Raw genomic sequence first — 17,426 nt, 5'->3', positions numbered from 1 at the left:
ACTGAATGAAATTCTTTGCAGGAGAAGCATACCTGTATGCTCTTAAAAACTTACTTGGTTTTGTAGGTAGGCAACTTGCAGATGGTGCAGGAACATGGCCTGGGGGGAGAAAATGATTTATTTATTTAATTTAGCTGTTAACACTACTGTATTTGTTGACCCAATGCTGTGGATAAAAACATTTAAATTGCGGAATATTCCAGTTACTTCAACAGACATAAACACTCTAACTGGATTATCTGAGTCAGATTAAGGAGGTAAGTGAGGTAAAGCACAACAAAATTGAACAGAGATTAATTGCTTTTCCTGCTTTTGAATTGCTGTGTCATGTATACACTTTAGTTTGAATGTAAATATGGAAAATGTTGGAATTGTCTTTTTTATGTGTCCATTTGTTTAGAAACACCTACTGTTTTTATGTCCAATACTGCAAAGATGCAACTAATCCTGTTTTTCCTTAATAACTTTATTTTATAAATTGGGAAGATCATGAAGTTTCCTGCTATTATTTTGTGGTTCTTATGACATTTCCTGTTGGCTACCTCACATCTTTCAAGCAGCATCAGAAAGGCACTTAAAGTCGGGTTATCTTTGAATTTGGGTCACTGTAAATATTCAAGCAAAACTCAGTCACATTACTCACATTGATCAGGTCAAGGTGTGCAAATAAACACACTGCACGGCTTGAGATGAGGCCAGAGACTACTATCTTTGAGTATTTACCTGACCAAAACTGGAACACAAAGGTAATCTTTTCCTAAGCTAAAAGACTCAATCAGCTGGCTCTCAGACAAAGACATCACCACAAATTTGTTTCCTTGCCTTGTTCTCTGATATGCTTCCTACTTTAGGGAACTGGTTGCACCTTAACTTAATTTGAATTGCTTGGTTTTTGTGCTAATACTGTAGCTCAGCTTACTGCAGTGTGCAATGTAGGATGTTACAACATGTAATGAATTAGGCAGTAAAACATTTTTTCAGACTGTGTTTCAGTTCAGTGCACTCACTGGGACAGCTGGTATAAATGCCATCATGTAGAGCTGGGCAATTCTGACAGAGAGGCAAACAGAGTAATATTAAATTAGTGGAGCAAACACACACAGACAGTAATGGACTTTCCAATTAGACATGTCCCTATTTTTGCAATGCAGTATCAAAACTATTATGTCACATTAGATTTCTGCTTTATTGCTTTAGTTCCTCATAATTAACTGATAATCTGGATTCTAACTATAATATACTACACATGGGTGCAAGAGAATATCCAGGTGTCTAAAGCTGCTCATACAAATACCTACATATATACAAAGCTAAACTTAAAGGAATACTTCAGCCACAAATTAAGTGTTTTAAACAGTAAAGTCTTAGTGAAAATGCTTGTGTGTGAGAGGAACTAAGCACACAACTGGATAAATGAAACTTGATTATAGTGCATGAGTATGCAAAATACCTCCATACACGCTAACGTGGAATAAAGTCAGTCACACTGCTGATAAGAATAACAACCATGGCACTAAAGATAAAGATATGGCTCTTGTATTTTTCCTTGAACTACCTAACTAACAGTGTGCCTACATCTGTATTTTGCACACACTGACACATACACTACAGTATATAAGGTATTAATAAAAGTGTGACTTTACCTCGCCACCTCATCGTCTTGCTGCAAGAGGAGCAGCAAGTTGTAAGAGTTGATGAGAAGGCCCCAGCAGGGCAGGCAGGCCAGCACCAGGATCAAAATGCTCCTTTGCAGAATGACTCCCACTCGTTTCAAGTTCTTACCGCCGAACGTCTGCAAATGAGACAGAGCTGAATCTGATTACATAGGCTCAAAATTTAGACTTTTTTGGAAATAACGCTATAACAATAAGGGAATTATAATAATGTCGATTGCTCACCTGAGAAATGAGTGTGTCACAAGCCAATGAGAGGCCATGGCCTGTTGATGTTGTTGTCACATTAATGGTCTGAGAGGTGGAGAATAAAAAACAAGAAAATCAGAGAGCAAAAACTGAAAGTTAGACTTGCTACTGTTCAAGTGTTTTTTATGCATTGTCCTTTTTGTTTATGTACATAACTCTGAGTAATATGTACATCGATGTCATCTCCATAGTCCCTGGAAACTATCTGGTAGAAAAGCCAGGTGCAGCAAGGTTGGAAAAGCCTGTGACTGAGCAACAGGTCTTTATAGAGCAGAGAAAGTCAATTTAAAAATGTGTGTAGACAAAATGCTTCCAAAGGAGAAAGCAGCAAAGCCTGCAGTGTGTCAAGCAAAGTAGGCTTATTGGACAGCCCATTCACCAGAAGAAAGCATGGGCATCTGCAAACCACAAATACATTACATTTGCACTTTTCATACATATTGTATCAATATCGCTAAAGTGACTAAGCAGATACACAGTACACAAGATGGCTGGATTGCTTCTCCTTTTAATTTAGTCTTCATTTGAAAAGTTACAAACAACGTGGTTCGCCCATGGCTTCATCGTTTGTCGAATTGTACTCGGCTGCAGCTGCACTGAATCCAATCAGCAGCAGGGTGATCGTGCACTGAGCAGACTCCATATATGGTTCTGTACACATGCCCACCACCTGAGAACACCCCTCTCTAAAGTGACGTTGTATATGAGCTGTACTTTATCATCTGTAGATGGAGAGGATGGCAAGATGCCTGCCAAGCTGCAGACCACTGTACGAGATCAACAATCGGTAAAACCAGTTGTTCTTTAGTGAGTCATTGCTGTGTTTCCAGCAGCTTTTTAATAACCAAACATGGTGGATTAGCAGCGACCTGTTGCTGTTTTTCCAGCTGCTTTTTAGGCACTGAAAGTGGTTGTTTTTTGCCAAGACATCCCTGCAATTCCTGCAAATAAACTTGCACAAAGAGCAGCTGTTTTATACAGCCATATCACTGCTTTACTTTACCCCCCAAACCAGGTCTTTTAACAGGATCTTTTTGTAATCATAACCAAGTGTTTTTTTGTGCTGAAACCTAACCACACGTTAACCACAGCTTTATTTAAACATAAAGTTTCAACACATATGCGATATAACATGCTACATAATATGCAAATGTAATGTATCCTTGGTTTGCAGGAACACATAATTCCAACATTTCTTTTGGCAACTGGTTAGTATTGGAAGAATTTGTCTATAGAGACAGTATCCAAGCAGGACGAAGTTTTAGGTTTGTGAAACCCTATTAGAATGACTCTAAGTGTAATCTGTGATGTCTTGCTATTTCCCTAAAATCTAACCAGCCTTTCAACTGGCTTATTGACATCAGTATCATTTTTTTGTGTGTGATCTCACAAGTGGACATGGATACTCTGCACTGGGACATTTAGGAAGAAGCCTTTTCCTGCAGTCTCTCAAAAATCAACATAAAAATCAAGATAGAGAGCTTTACTCTTGTGCCAAAGAAAAAAGGAGCTATGAGACTGATCCTGCCCACACAATGCCTGCAGGACAGTTCAGCTCAGAACAAAATGTTTATTGTCTGTGTGGTCTCAAGGTACAGAGCACTTTGTCTTTCACCCCTGAGATTCCATCTACATAAAAACAAAAATGTCTTTTTAGGATTTCATGGCTGACTCCAGAGAGTTGGCCATTTTTCACAAAGACCTACTGTTTGTCCACTGAATATAATTTTCGGCTGTAATATGAAAGAGTTGATACATCCAGTCCCACTGAGAATCAACAACCCAGCCCGGCCAATTTCAGCTTTTGTTTGCAGGTCTGTATAGTTCAGTGCCAACTGTTGTCACGATTCTGATGAACCATGGGTACTCCCAACAAACAATGCCCTCACAAGACAACTTTTTCCAAATGGCAGACAGCCTAAGTAGACAACTGTGTGGTGAAAAGAGTTCGACATTTAGCAAGCCAAAGAGAGCCAGATATTTTGGCAGACTAAGATGGCTGACCAAACTGAGGCCAATGTCTACGTGCATCGGTCGTGTGTGACTAAATTAGTTAAGTCTTGTTGCTCTACACTTGCAAACAAGTTAGCCAAGAATTTGGTCATGTGTTGACACCAAGCAAACCAATAGGTGGCTGCCATGACTTTGTAAAGGTCTGATACTGGGAGGAATACAAACAAATAAAGTTTGTGTCAGTGGAAGCCCACAAGGCAAGAGGTGTTAATTAATTGGTTACCAGAATATCTTGTGACTCATTTACCTTAAAGGGGACGCTATGCTCATTTTCAGGTTCATACTTTTAGTTTGGGTTTCTACTGGAACCTGTTCACATACTTTAATGTCCAAATACACTTTATTTTCCTTCTGAACACCTGTGTTCACCCTCTGTCTGAGATGCTCCATTTTAGCACCTATCTTTTTGAGCCCCCCCTCCCAAAACAGTTATTGCAGTCAGGGAATAACTGAAACAGAGTATAGTGTCACTCTCTACCCTGAAAAATCCAACACATTCTCATACATTCTCTCACTCATTAAATGCTGCTGCTGTGTCAGTGGACCTACACGTCAAAATATAATGCACTATGTACCCTCCTGCATCAATTTTGGATGTTCAGGGACAGTGTGTCAGTTGATGCTTTTCACATGCATTGTGCCCTTTGTAAATACATTTTAGTTTTCACAGGAAATGTACAGTTTTTGCTTATTATATGCATGCAGTCTTTTTTAAAATAAACTTACAACATTGGTAAAACATTTAATTTCTTAGGTTTATTTCATTAAGTTTAAGCAACAAAAGCATGTGGTTAGGTTTTGGGAAAAAACATCATGGTTTGGCTTGAAATAAGTACAGTTGTTATTAATGTCATATAACGTCATGTGATGTGTGTCATAGTATGCTACATATATTATAGCACACTACATTAGCCCCTTTTCCACCACAGAAACTTTTCTCATTTACCCGGCATTTCTACAAGCTTCACTTTGTTTGTGTTTTGATTAAGGATGGGTACCGAAACAGGGTACTAAATTAGCCCCGGAGCTAAATTATTAAAGACTGTAGTATCGATCAGCGTTAACGGTACCGGTTCTTTTGTGCCAGCACTGAACTCCTCCACATCCACACACACATCTACACAACATGGTAACCAGTGAACAGCTGAGTGGCTGCGGTGGAAATGAAGTGAAGATAACTCAAAAATGACTGGAGTTGACGGCAGCTACACTTGTTACTGTAAGTGCCATTAAACCTTAGCCAGTAAGGAGTCAATACTTTATCAATACATGTGTTCAGAAAGCATGAACAGGTAAACATGTAGACAGCGATATTCAATATGCTCCGTCCACCGTCTTTCATCCATCCACACTAACGTTATGTTTTACACTGCACACAAATTGTTACTAATAAGCTCAAATGACAGCTGTCTGTATGTAGACTAACTTAGTTTGACACTTATATTAAAATACTTTTAAAACTAGCTGCTGGCTGAGACAAACAGCCCCAACTCTCTCTACCAGAACTAATGTTACCATGTTACCAGCCAACAAGCTGGCGAAGCTAAATATAAGGCACACGCCGAATCATCTACATCATCATGCTAATCTGAATACATTTTCCGGAACTTTGAGGTGCGGTGGAAACACAAACCACACAGATTACCAGGAATTCTTTTACCCAGGTAAATAAATTTCTGGTAATAAAAGTTCCTGGAAATGTTGGTGGAAAAGGGGCTAATGTTACTGAAGTAACCCCATTGACTTTTGGCTCTATACAGGGTGAAAGTCCAGAGTTTGTTTGACCGATCCACCTCCCCTCCTGCTTTCCCTGTATGGATTTTCTTGCTCTTTATACTACAGTAGTTGCTGGTAGCATTACATACTGCTGCCGACCAGGACGCCGCCACATATGGTGCCCAGTGTCTGACAGTGAGATCACTGACAAAACGGCAGTATATAACGAGATTGGAGTGAGAACAGCCTGGAAAAATCACCTTTACAACCAGCAGGAATATGATCAGAAGTATTAAAATCGGCAGCCAGGATTACATGTTTCCCTGACGTTAGCATGTAGCTACATGTAGCAGTGTAGGCAACTAGTGTAAACACTTGCAGTCACTTTCCTAGAGGAGATGACCATATAAAGAAATCTATCACAAGCTGAAGTCAGCTTGTCTCTTAAGTAGAAAAATCATCGGAAACAGAGTATTCAGAACGGTCTGAAGCCTGAGGTTTTTGCTCACAGGGATAAGAAAAAGTGTAGTAGGTCCCCTTTTAGAATAACCACACCTCAGTCCAGCTGAACACCTGTGGGAGATTTTGGTATGACGTGTTAGACCAAACCAGCCTGGCCCTCGGAAGTGCCTCACACGCCTCAGATTTGTTTAGCGATTCAACTGTTTTTGTCAGTTGGACAAATAGTCGATAAATCAGAGCTTAGGATGACAGTGAAATCTTCCTGCACAGCAACAGAAAAATGGTGACAAGCGTTCCTGAGAGCAACACAACTGCACACCTTCTTGTAAGTTGACTTGGGGTAAACTAGGTTTCTGCCTCCCATCAGTCTATATACTGCATGTAGCTTAAAACTGGGGAGGCAACGTTACACCACTATGCTGGTTGTCTATTGACAGGTTTTTAAAAAATATTTTAATTGCATTGCATGCGTGATTCAGTAAATAATGTGTGTTGATTTTACATTGTTTTTCGTCTCTTTGGTGTTCGGCAGTCTGCACAGATTTGTGTCTAAATTCTGTCTGTTTGTGCAGGTGATTGCACAATGGCTCTTTACCATTTCAGCTCTGTTTTCTTTGTGTGTACCCCATATGACATGGCAGGTGCTGACCTAAATTTGCTTGCTTTTCTGTTCCCTTTTGAAATATGATATCAGAGTATAGCAGATTGGTGTTTAAAGGTACAATGGGAATCATCATACACAAAGATTTCCAATACTCCAAGGAGAAGGTAGAAGTAGTACAGCAGAAGGAGGAGCAGCAGAAGTTGTACAGTAAGTAGAACAAGTAGTGGTAGTAGATGAACTACTTTGCTTGCAGCAGGTGAAATCAATTAGTCCGCAAAGGAGTAAAAATATTACCGCTGCGGCCAGTGCGTATCCAGCCAGTTCTGCATTGCCAATGTGACCACAGAATATGGTGCTAACAAACGGCATGAAGAAATACAGAACCCGAGACAGCAGCTGTAGAAACAAACAGAAAGACTTTGACTCATTTCCACACAGCCCATCATTGATCAGGTAAAACTAGTGCAGCAAACGATTGCTGTTAACTGAGCTCACAGTACATACAGTAGACACCATTTTATTTCATTTGCATACTGTGCATATAAATTTCAGAGCTTGTAATTGATTGCACTTAGATTGTACTCTGTAAGAGTGCACATTAAACCGTTTCCATGCAACTAATACACACAGGAACCGAATGTTTAACAGTCATGGCACTTTGTGAATAACATACCAATCCCCCCCCCACCAACACTTCAACTTTCCCCTACTCACCAGTGGGCCTGTGAGCCGTAAGATGTGATAGAGTTCTTCTCTGTAGGCTAGTGGTAGCCAACGTCCCACACACGCACACTGAAACAGTTTGGAGTTGATCACCGCCGCCGGTACCTCGTCTCCCTCAGCCCCTGCCGTCTCGGCAACAGAAACCCCAGCAACAGGCCCTGCACCCGGCACAGGGTGTGCAGGTCCCGGGGAACCCATATTCTCCATTCTGTCACAGAAAAAGAAGTGAGAGGGGAGAAAAGCTAAAGGGACAAGTGAGGGAGGGAGGGAGTGGGGAAAGAGAGAGCAAGGGTAAGAGGGGCAGTCACTCTATCAGGGTTTAGAAATACAACCCATGCACTTCTTCAGAGTTATTGATTGAATAATATGGGTTAAGAGGAGGAGGCAGATGAGAGAATGAATAAAGGAAAAGAAAACGAGGGGAGTGACAGAGGGAGTGGAAAAGAACAAGTCTTTATTTGTGAATACAAGGGTCAGTGCAGAGCTGATGAATGCCTCTTGGTTGAGGGAGGGAATACTGTGTGTCTGAGTATTTGTAGTGTTTCATTAACATGTTTTGGTGTGAATGTGTGTGTGTGTGTGTGTGTGTGTGTGTGTATGTGTGTGTGTGTATGTGTGTGTGTGTATGTCTGTGTGTGTGTGTGTGTGTGTGTGTGTGTGTGTGTGTGTGTGTGGTCTTACCGGGCTCAGTAGTAATCTGATGAAGAATGCCTGTTTGCACGTTGTACACAAAGAGCTCTGATGGCATAAACTCAGCAGGCTTTAATTAATTGCTCACGGGGCAACCATGCTATTTATGTTTGTGTGTGTGTGGTGTGTGTGTATCGGTGATCTTATCTGTCTCTGGTTGTACTTTGACCACTGACTTTGTCCCTTGGGTCGGCCTACTTGTCACATAAACAAACATAGGCACATGTGCACACAGGTCCGCGTTCATCATCCTGACGGAGCTCTGTAACTTTAACATTCATTCACCAGCACCTACAGGTATCTTCAACCGATATGTTAATAACTGACTGTGACTGAGCAACGGTATGGGTTCAGTCACAGATGTTTATCTTTAGCTTCTCAGACACAGTTTGAGGAGGTTCACAGTTGATATGTATCATTATGACCAAAGGAGGTCACAAGCACAGCTATCAGCTTACGCATTGAAGAGGTTCCAGGTGTGTGAGAGTGTGTGTTTGTAAGGTGAGAAACAAGAGATACCTGCATGTGTCTATGCAGTATATAGGTTACTAGTGAGTCAGTTGCGCAACATCACATAAAGAGCACACTCTTTTTCCACAGCTATGCATATTGCTAACCTTTGAGCAGACCCTATATACATGGGGTTTTCTTTAAAAAAGAAGGTGTCACAAACTGAATATCATGTGCCGATTATAAAAAGTCCAGAGCTTTTAATGCATTGAGATTCACTTTATCAAATGCAAATACAGGAGCAAAGAAGTTGGACGTTTGAGGGAGGCATGACTAATACAACTGGCACTTTCTATGCTTAGTCAAAATCACATAAGTTTTTTTTTTTTTTGGAGAGCATGTATAAGAAGCTGTCAGACTGAAAAGGGGGGTTAGCAGATACATGCCTACCATTTAAGAGGCTTAAAATGTTTGCTGGGGGTCGAGACAGGACAGAGGGAAATCAGGATATGATGTAAAAGTAGTATCAGCAACTCAGTCAGCCTGGGACATGGAAGGTTCAGGTCCAGGAATGGCTGCCACACCTTGTAGTATTTCTTAATAGCGCCCTGACTGCGATATTCTCAGCTCTTCTAGCTGTAGGTGTGCCATCACCTCTCTGACCCAATGGGCATGTGAGGGTGGAGCCCTGTCCTGGGCCATAGGGGACACAGAAGCCATGGAGTTTGACTGGCTACTTGATAGGGACAAGCCTTCTGGAGCTACTCCAAACACAGCGGTTACAGGGTTCGGTGGTATATTACGACCATACATCTGTGAGAGAGTTTCAAATATAGATGACCAAAGTGGGGCAATCTATCTGATTGTATGACAATCAGAGAGATGAGATCTCATGAATTCTCAAATCAACCATCCTAATGTTATGACGGATACAGCTAACTAGTGTGAAAATATATTGACATTTAAATAGAATAAATGTGGGGGGTCTGTATTTCAGTATCAGTGTACCATCTTGCATCATTGCCCAGTCCAAACCAGCTTACAAGGTAGACAACCAGTGTCCATGTGCATGAGACAAAATATACAAATTATAGGAAAACATGGGCTGTATCCTGTATGCCTTAATACTTGACAGGCAAATAAGGTAATCTCTTACTGTATGTGTGTATTATTCAGTCTGGTTTGCCTAATTTTCCAAGCTTTAGAAGTAAAATCAATCAATCAATTTAATGTATACAGCTCAATATCACAAATGCCAATTTGCCTCAGAGGGCTTTACAGCTTATGACATCCCTCTGTCCTTGGACCCTCACAGTGGATAAGGAAAACTCCCCAAATACAACTCGTGTCCAACTTCTCATTTTCATCACACCAAAATAATTCAGGTTTTTTGGTCTGCGCTCTTGTACTACAAAGGTGCATGCAGGTTTCCAACAGTCCAGCTACGGGGTCCAGATTTCTTCTTATGGATCAGTTCAAGGCCCACTCAGTTTGATATATTCAGAGTCATACTTGCGTTCGGCCATGTCATCCAGTTAGTTTGCTGTCTCTGTTAAGTAGCTGTCTCAAATTGCTCAATAGGAAACTTCAAATTAAAGCTGTTGGAAATTCACTGTACTTTAGAATAAAGTTAATAAAGTGTTTCAAACTTGACATGTTTGCGAATCACTTGTGGACCCGCAACCCAATTTTGAACCCCGACCCACCAGTTGGGAACCACTGATATAAAGTAGAATGTCCAGCTCACTGAAGCACGCACTGCTGCATCCTGCAAAACCACACCCATCCAGATGAAACACAAAGTTTTAAGGGATTGCCCTCATAATTATGGGCCAGGAAAGTGTTTTTGTAGGATCTTATGATGTCACAGTGAAGTTGACCTTTGACCTTTTGGATATAAATAATCACTGTTTTGTGAGGACGGAGTGGCCTTGACCTTTGACCACCAAAATCTAATCAGTTCACAATCATTTTTACATTTATGCCAAATTTGAAAAAAAATCCCTCGAGGCCATGCTTTCCTGGGATGTGGCGTTCCATGAGAATGGGCCGGACAGACAACTCGAAAACATAATGACTATCGCCGCGTGGAGAAAAGAAAGAAAGAAAGAAAGAAAGAAAGAAAGAAAGAAAGAAAGAAAGAAAGAATATTGGTCTGACTTACATTTCACAGGCCAACTTACACACCTTGTCCCGCTGGTCAATGCCTCTCCCTAGTGGGGGAGGAAGGAGGTCTGCTGTAAAGGTGCACATAGCTAAAGTAAGTAAAAATGTCCATATGGCTTGAAAACACCACAGATATCAGAACTTATCTCACTGTGTGTTACAGTAGCTGTTTCTGTGGTGAAACATTTCAAGAGCTCCGATGCTGATTTGTCAGCATGATCATACAGGTAATTGAATAAGGCTGTTAATGTAATTTGCGTTCTTCACAAAGTGACCATGCAAATGTAGACCTGTGCATTTTGGCTTTCCCCAGTATCTACCAGTGACATATTATATTATATACATAGCAAACAGAGTTTTAAAGAGAGTGAATATTGCACTTACATTCAGCAGGTGGACACACGACTCCAGATGAATGATAATGTCAGATTCGCCGTATGAACTTAACCTTGTCCTGTCCTATATGTGCAGGCTGCAGGTTAGTGTCAGTGCGCATTAACTGTCAACTTTGTGCTCGCAACTTATTTCCGCCGCCCCCAGCGACCGGTTAAAAAAAAAAAATTCAATATTATATTTTATATTTTCGAGTTATATTTCCTCAAAAGTATACATTTTTATAACGTGATAATTTAATAATATTGACCTGGCTTTGCGGGGCAAAATCATAATAATATGCCCATGATAGTTTTCATAATCAATAATCTTGACATTGATTAAAATAAATATGAGTAAAAGGGGCCTTTTTATTGATTTATTCAGAGGGAAGTGGTGGGAGAACTTGAATCTATACACTTCTTTGTTAAATAATGAGGTGAGGTGTGATACTTCACACTTTGTTTCAACTAATAAATGAAGAAAGGTGCTGACGTCATTTATATACATAAAGTAGGCTCAGTAGAAGGGCTCTGTCTCTGGTTTGTCAGCCTGAAATATCTCAACAACTATTGTATGGACTGCTGTGAAATTGTATTCAGATATTCATGGTCCCCAAAGGATGAATCACAGACTTTGGTGATCCCCTGACTTCTCCTCTAGTGCCACCACCAGGTCATGATTTGTCCAGTGTTGGTTTATGACATCTCCATCAGCTGTACATTGTGTTCTCCTCTAGCATGCATACAACTAATTTTCAATCAGACCTACTTAATGTGTAAAACATTTTTTTACTTTACTTAAATATATCCATTGTAAATTGCTTTATGTTCACATCCATGACATGACAGAGGAAAATATTACTGCGCTAGATTTATTTGAGTCTTTTAGTTGCGAGTTACTTTTTACAGAAGAATATAAACATGATGTGCTTATACATCTACCCAATAGCATACAAGGTGTCTAAAATTTGTTTTACACTGACAAAGTACAACATTAAGATGCTCTTACATCTATATGTCATTGATAAAAACAGAATAATATTCTGCCATAATATAACACAGTTGTTAGTACTTTCACAGTATAATTATATATGATATGATATTATATATGAATTCAGGACTTTGACTTGTAATGGAGTATTTTTCCGCAATGTATTTCTACTTTTACTCAAGTAAAGGATGTTCGACACATTATTTTGCAAGTACCTCAAAACTGAACTTAGAGTACTGTTCTTGAGTACGTGTATTTAGTTACTTTCCACCAGTGATAACATGCATCACATTCTGTGCAGCAAATAATTTGTCAGAGGAGACAGAAATGCTTGCTGCTGTTTAAAGTGCAAATGTAAGAGTACATGTACTCTGGGTATTTAGCAGCTTTGATATCATGACAAAAAAATATTTATGACTCATTTTTATATCGATACACTCATTACACTGGCCTCTACTTACTGTCAATCATTTGACATGAACTTGAAGAAAGGGAGGAGTGCACAAGGAAAGAACCCCACAAACGCAAGTGTCACAGTCGTAGCTTTTTGTTAGGGAACCTCACAATAGCTTTAACACTCTTCTCAAGTCAGGACATAGGAAATACAAATAGTGTAAATTTAATACAATGAAATCAAAAACACAATAAAATAAGGTCAAATAAATTAGCAAACTGCATTATTAATGTGTTATGGGCTTTAAGAACATTTAACTATAAAAACCAAACATGAAAAGAACCTGTAAAATGTGTGTTTGAATCTTTATATCCACACCCACGAAGTTTTAGTGTCATCTTAATGACTGCAGCCAATAAAAATGCCCTTGTGTTTGCACATTTAAAGTATACAACAATAAAAAAGAAACCAGAAAAAAATCGGGGGGGTGGGGGGTGGGGGGGGTGTTGGCAGGAACGGGAAAGTGGAATGATGAGAAAGTCATTAACAAACTGTGAAGGGAGTTGTGAAAGTGTCCTCATGTGCACGTGGCGCATATATAAGAGCTGCTGAACTGAACTGTCCTCCACATCTCTCATATTCACACACAGGGAACATCATAAAGAAGCACAGACAAGGAATAAGAAGAAATAATCCTGGTCAGGTAAGAACCTCTTCTGTGTATTAGTACATAAGCATGCTGTGGGTGATTATATCCACATTTCTCAGTGTATTCCATGAGAATAGTTTATTTTGTGGGTATAAACCCAGAGAGCATCGCTACTGTGCTTCCAAAGAAAAAATAGTAACTCTATGTCATTTAAGCAAACTGCAATTACAGATGACTTTGATATCAAGTAATAAGTGCCAGCAAGTACAAACTGTCCCTTTCAAGAAAAGTGGAGTGCATTAATTTAATGCTTTCATCCAAAGGGATGATGTTTTTATATCAGCTCTAACAGGCAGGTTTGTCTAAATTTAGTAAAACAAACACTGGAGAGAACATAATGTAACAACATGGGCTGCCTGTCTTGGACACAATATTCTAGTCACACTTTTGTTAATGCATTAAGATCTTACGTCGTGATAAATTACAGATATTCTGGGATCTGACTTTTACGCTTAATGTGTAGAGCTGTACCTAATTGCCTGAGTGTTATATTTAAAAGCATGTAAATTATCTCATGAGGAAGATCTACAAGATGAGTTTTTTATGTTTTACAAAAATTGTCTTGCACTCATTTTTGCAACTTTGCACTCTTTCAGAACAATCAATCATACTCATGACAGATCACACGTGTGCTAAGTTTGAATTTTTGGATCAAGTATTCTCTAAATCTGCTCAAAAAATGAGTGGTTTAAGGCCTACCAGAGGGGCACAGGAGAAAGGTGTTGCTCGCAAAGATACGTTGATTGACTGAATGAGAGGAGGGAAAATGGAAAATTACACTGAGGGTAAAAACACAAATGATTATGGTTGAGGAACACAACTGAGAATATCAGGCGAGGCAAGTTTATTTGTATAGCACCTTTAACACAAGGCAATTAAAAGTGCTTCACATAAAACACAGAAGGCAATAAGAAAGGAAACAAAGGGCAATGTAAAGTCAAATCAAGAGTCTGTTACTGATGCACGTCTGGAGCTACTTAATTTAATTTAATTAAATTTAATTTAATTTTATTTAATTTTATCTTGTTTATTATTTTGAAAGTTCTTAAGTTTTGGTGAATTTAAATTCTGTTGGAATTTGAAATTAACTATGTATGAATGATCCCCTTCAGGTTTATCCAAAGAAGAATAAAATGAAGATGTTCAGACCCCTTCTTTTCCATTTGCTCCTGTACTGTGTGACCCAGGCATTAGGTAAGTATGTCTTGTTTGTAAATCTGGCCCCCAAGAATTGAACTGACTTTCCTCTTCAGTTAAATCATTCCATTAAAAGATTTCTTGCCACTTTTGTGCAGTCTAAGCTTTCACTGCCTCACTCAACTTTCTCCGCCTTTCCTATCCTAAGGTGTCAACATCCAGTCTGTCCCAGGAGTCAACAGTGATGGTGTTGTACAGACAGAGCTGGATATGACTGTGTCTCTGGTTTGTCAGACTGATGGCGACAATGAGACTCAAGCCGACGAAGAGTTGGTGTGGCTGAGGAATGGCGCTGCCGTCGCTCTGCAGGAAGAAAATAAGAGGGGTCGTAGCAGCGTGTGTGTTACACCAGTCGTCCTTGAAGACGATGGTGCCACTTTCACCTGCTACCTGAAGAAAAAAGACTCTTCTAAGGCCTCAGTTACCCTGAATGTCATGTGTAAGTCCCTTCATATAAATGTTGGAAATGTGTTAATATTTAGAACATATATTTCCACTAAATGGTGCATAAAAAAAATCACCAAAATGCAGGAAATTATATGTTTTATTTAATGGTAGAGGATGCACAAACTCCCCATTTCATATGTTTCCCCCCAAATCTTGGACAAAAACCTAAGTAACTAACAAACAGACTTTTGATGAGTGAGTAATAGCACAATGAGTCCTCTTCATTCCACTAAAATATAAATAGGATGATATGATAAGGTCTGAGCACTGCAGCTCATGTAATCATAGTGTGTGATCAGTCACAAATCTTCCATTATTGTTAGAATGGATTGCTCCGCTGGGAGTTTAACCTCTGACCTGAGCACTGATGGTGCCATCACATAATCACTGACCACTGCAGGATCATATCCACAACACAAGGGATCACAGACACTCACACACACATGCACACACACTAGATTTGATTTGATGGACCATTATCTATATCTATAATTTTATCTCAACAACTACTGGATGGACTGGCTTGAAAAGTTTGTACAGACATTGATAGTCCTCAGAGGATGAATCACACTAACATTAGTGATCCTTTGACTTTTCCTCGGGTGCTACCATCACATCAGGATTTGTCCAATTTTGGTTTATGACCAAATATCTGCAAAACTAGTTTCCATCAGCTGCACGTTGTGTTTTGTTCTAGAGTGCATGCTAACACGCTCAACAACGATGATGGCAATGCTAACATAAGTGGGAAAGGTACGGTGCGTTACCCACTTATGTTAGCATTGTCATTGTGAGTATTTTGATGTTTGTACAGCATCACAGAGCCACTGTCGTGTGGCTGCAGGCTCAACAGCGACAATAACAAATTGAGGAAGTAAAAAATAGAGTCTAAATACCTACATTATCTAAAATGCTGCATGTGTTTGGATGCGTGTGTTGAAACTTCTGTACCACCAGAGACACCTAATTTTGTTGCACAGCTGTGTAATGACAATGAAGGTATTGATTGACTGGGGGGGGAAAGTTATTAGAATACATCTTCTGGAAACCATGACTTTCTGTAGATTTTTTTTGGTAATCTAATAGTTTATAAGGTGTTTCAGTCTGGACCAAAGTGGTGGACCAACCAAAAGACTGACATTGTCTTCCATGTGGACATATAACTGAAACTGCTGGCTAATAGGTTAACATGCCATTAAAACATTTTGTCTGTGACGTTCCTCCTCAGATCACCCACAGCTCTCTGGGTCAGAAGAAGTTACAGTAGAAGAAGAAGCTGTGATGGTCCTGCAGTGTGACATCAAGGCCAATCCATCTGTCTCATCCGTGTCTTGGACACTAAATGGAAGCAAAGTGGATCTATTTGCGGGTGGCTTTTCGCTGACCAATGACGGCTATACAAGCCGGCTAACCGCCAACAGTGTGGAGAGAAGCTTGCATGAAGGCGCATATAAGTGCACAGCAGAAGCTCCCGGCTATGTAGGGCACAAGTTATTCCATGTCACAGTGATAGGTCAGTTCACACCTCAATCCTGCTTAGGCCACATCTCACTGTTGATTATTTAATATGGTATTGCTCTTATGTAATCGGCACATTCAAGATGACAAGTGAGTCAGTGATATGAAGATGAAGACATAGAAAAAGTGGGATGATCATTTTCTTCTTCCTCATCTGTAGCAAAGACCGTGAAGTTCCCACTGTTCCCCATGATAGCAGGGTTGGTGGTGGTGGGTCTTACTGCAATTCTTGCTGTAGCTTCACGGTGGAACAAAATCACAAAGGTAACACACAAAACACACGTCATACAACACAAAGACTGACCTACAAACTGAACCTGCTAATGCTTTGTTTTTCTTTTTACAGTGCTTGTGCTCAAAATAACTGGTCTTCTCTACTTCAACAAATGCCATGAAGACATTTGGAGACTCTGTTTTGTGTGCATGAGACCGTGATTACCCATTTACCAATCTGATCATGTTTGCCTGTTGTTTTTTTAAGAATGTCGACATTTTGACAAATAGTTTAGATCTCTAAAATAGCTTATTTGCTTTCACACTGACAGTCTGAAGACCAATACCACTGCTCTACATGTCTGTTAAATATGGAGCCACAGTACAGCCACCAGCGGGACTGCTTAGCTTAGCACAAATACTGGAATCAATGGGAAACTGCTAGCACCAGCTGGGTTCTAAAAGTTATTCCACAGTAATACCTCACTGGGCAGATTTTTGTATGGATTAAACAAAAAAGATATAACATAATAAAAAGTGAGCTTTAGAGGTGCTGATGGGTGGATTTCTTTCACCCTTTGACTGATCTAGGGTTGCTATTTCTATTGTTCCTAGCGAGTCTTCTCATCTAATTCTCAGCAACAAAGCAAAGAAACATTTTTCCCCAAATGTCCTTTAAAATCTGACGAAATGTAGCATGCCATCCACTGTATAATCTGTTGATTATGGCAAGACAATCTGTAAAGATCATCCTTGAACTTGTTTCGTTTCACAGAGTGACTCAGCACTGCCTGTTTCTTGTCAGTATCTTACAATTAAAGTGCTTATGTTCCTCAA

The 17,426-nt window shown here is 39.8% G+C and overlaps 2 protein-coding genes across 4 annotated transcripts in view; one reads left to right on the top strand and one right to left on the bottom strand.

Annotated features, from left to right (window-relative positions):
* slc47a1 (solute carrier family 47 member 1) overlaps positions 1-7,762 on the bottom strand; it is a 19,550-nt gene extending 11,788 nt beyond the window's left edge. Inside the window, exons 1-6 of one of the 2 annotated variants that reach the window (XM_049591759.1) lie at positions 7,432-7,762; positions 7,012-7,113; positions 1,899-1,967; positions 1,644-1,792; positions 1,008-1,050; positions 55-99 (exon numbers count right to left, since the gene is read on the bottom strand). In XM_049591759.1, coding sequence (XP_049447716.1) covers positions 55-99; positions 1,008-1,050; positions 1,644-1,792; positions 1,899-1,967; positions 7,012-7,113; positions 7,432-7,647 — 624 coding nt within the window. In that variant the 5' untranslated portion in view covers positions 7,648-7,762. The remainder of the gene's footprint in view (positions 1-54; positions 100-1,007; positions 1,051-1,643; positions 1,793-1,898; positions 1,968-7,011; positions 7,114-7,431) is intronic. The other variant, XM_049591760.1, reaches the window with a different exon arrangement.
* On the top strand, positions 6,298-17,426 carry tmigd1 (transmembrane and immunoglobulin domain containing 1). Of its 2 annotated transcripts, none has more exons than XM_049591778.1 (7): positions 6,298-6,438; positions 13,156-13,208; positions 14,327-14,408; positions 14,560-14,850; positions 16,087-16,371; positions 16,537-16,640; positions 16,723-17,426. In XM_049591778.1, exons 3-7 carry the CDS (start codon positions 14,348-14,350, stop codon positions 16,738-16,740), a joined length of 759 nt encoding a protein of 252 aa, XP_049447735.1. In that variant the 5' UTR covers positions 6,298-6,438; positions 13,156-13,208; positions 14,327-14,347; the 3' UTR covers positions 16,741-17,426. The 2 variants fall into 2 exon arrangements, with proteins under 2 accessions (XP_049447735.1, XP_049447734.1); XM_049591777.1 differs by lacking the exon at positions 6,298-6,438 and adding an exon at positions 6,822-6,924.

Source organism: Epinephelus fuscoguttatus, linkage group LG12 (assembly GCF_011397635.1).
Source record: "Epinephelus fuscoguttatus linkage group LG12, E.fuscoguttatus.final_Chr_v1".
NCBI lineage: Eukaryota > Metazoa > Chordata > Actinopteri > Perciformes > Serranidae > Epinephelus > Epinephelus fuscoguttatus.
The sequence above is the reverse complement of the archived record's forward strand: the minus strand, read 5'-3'. Positions and strand labels throughout refer to the sequence as shown.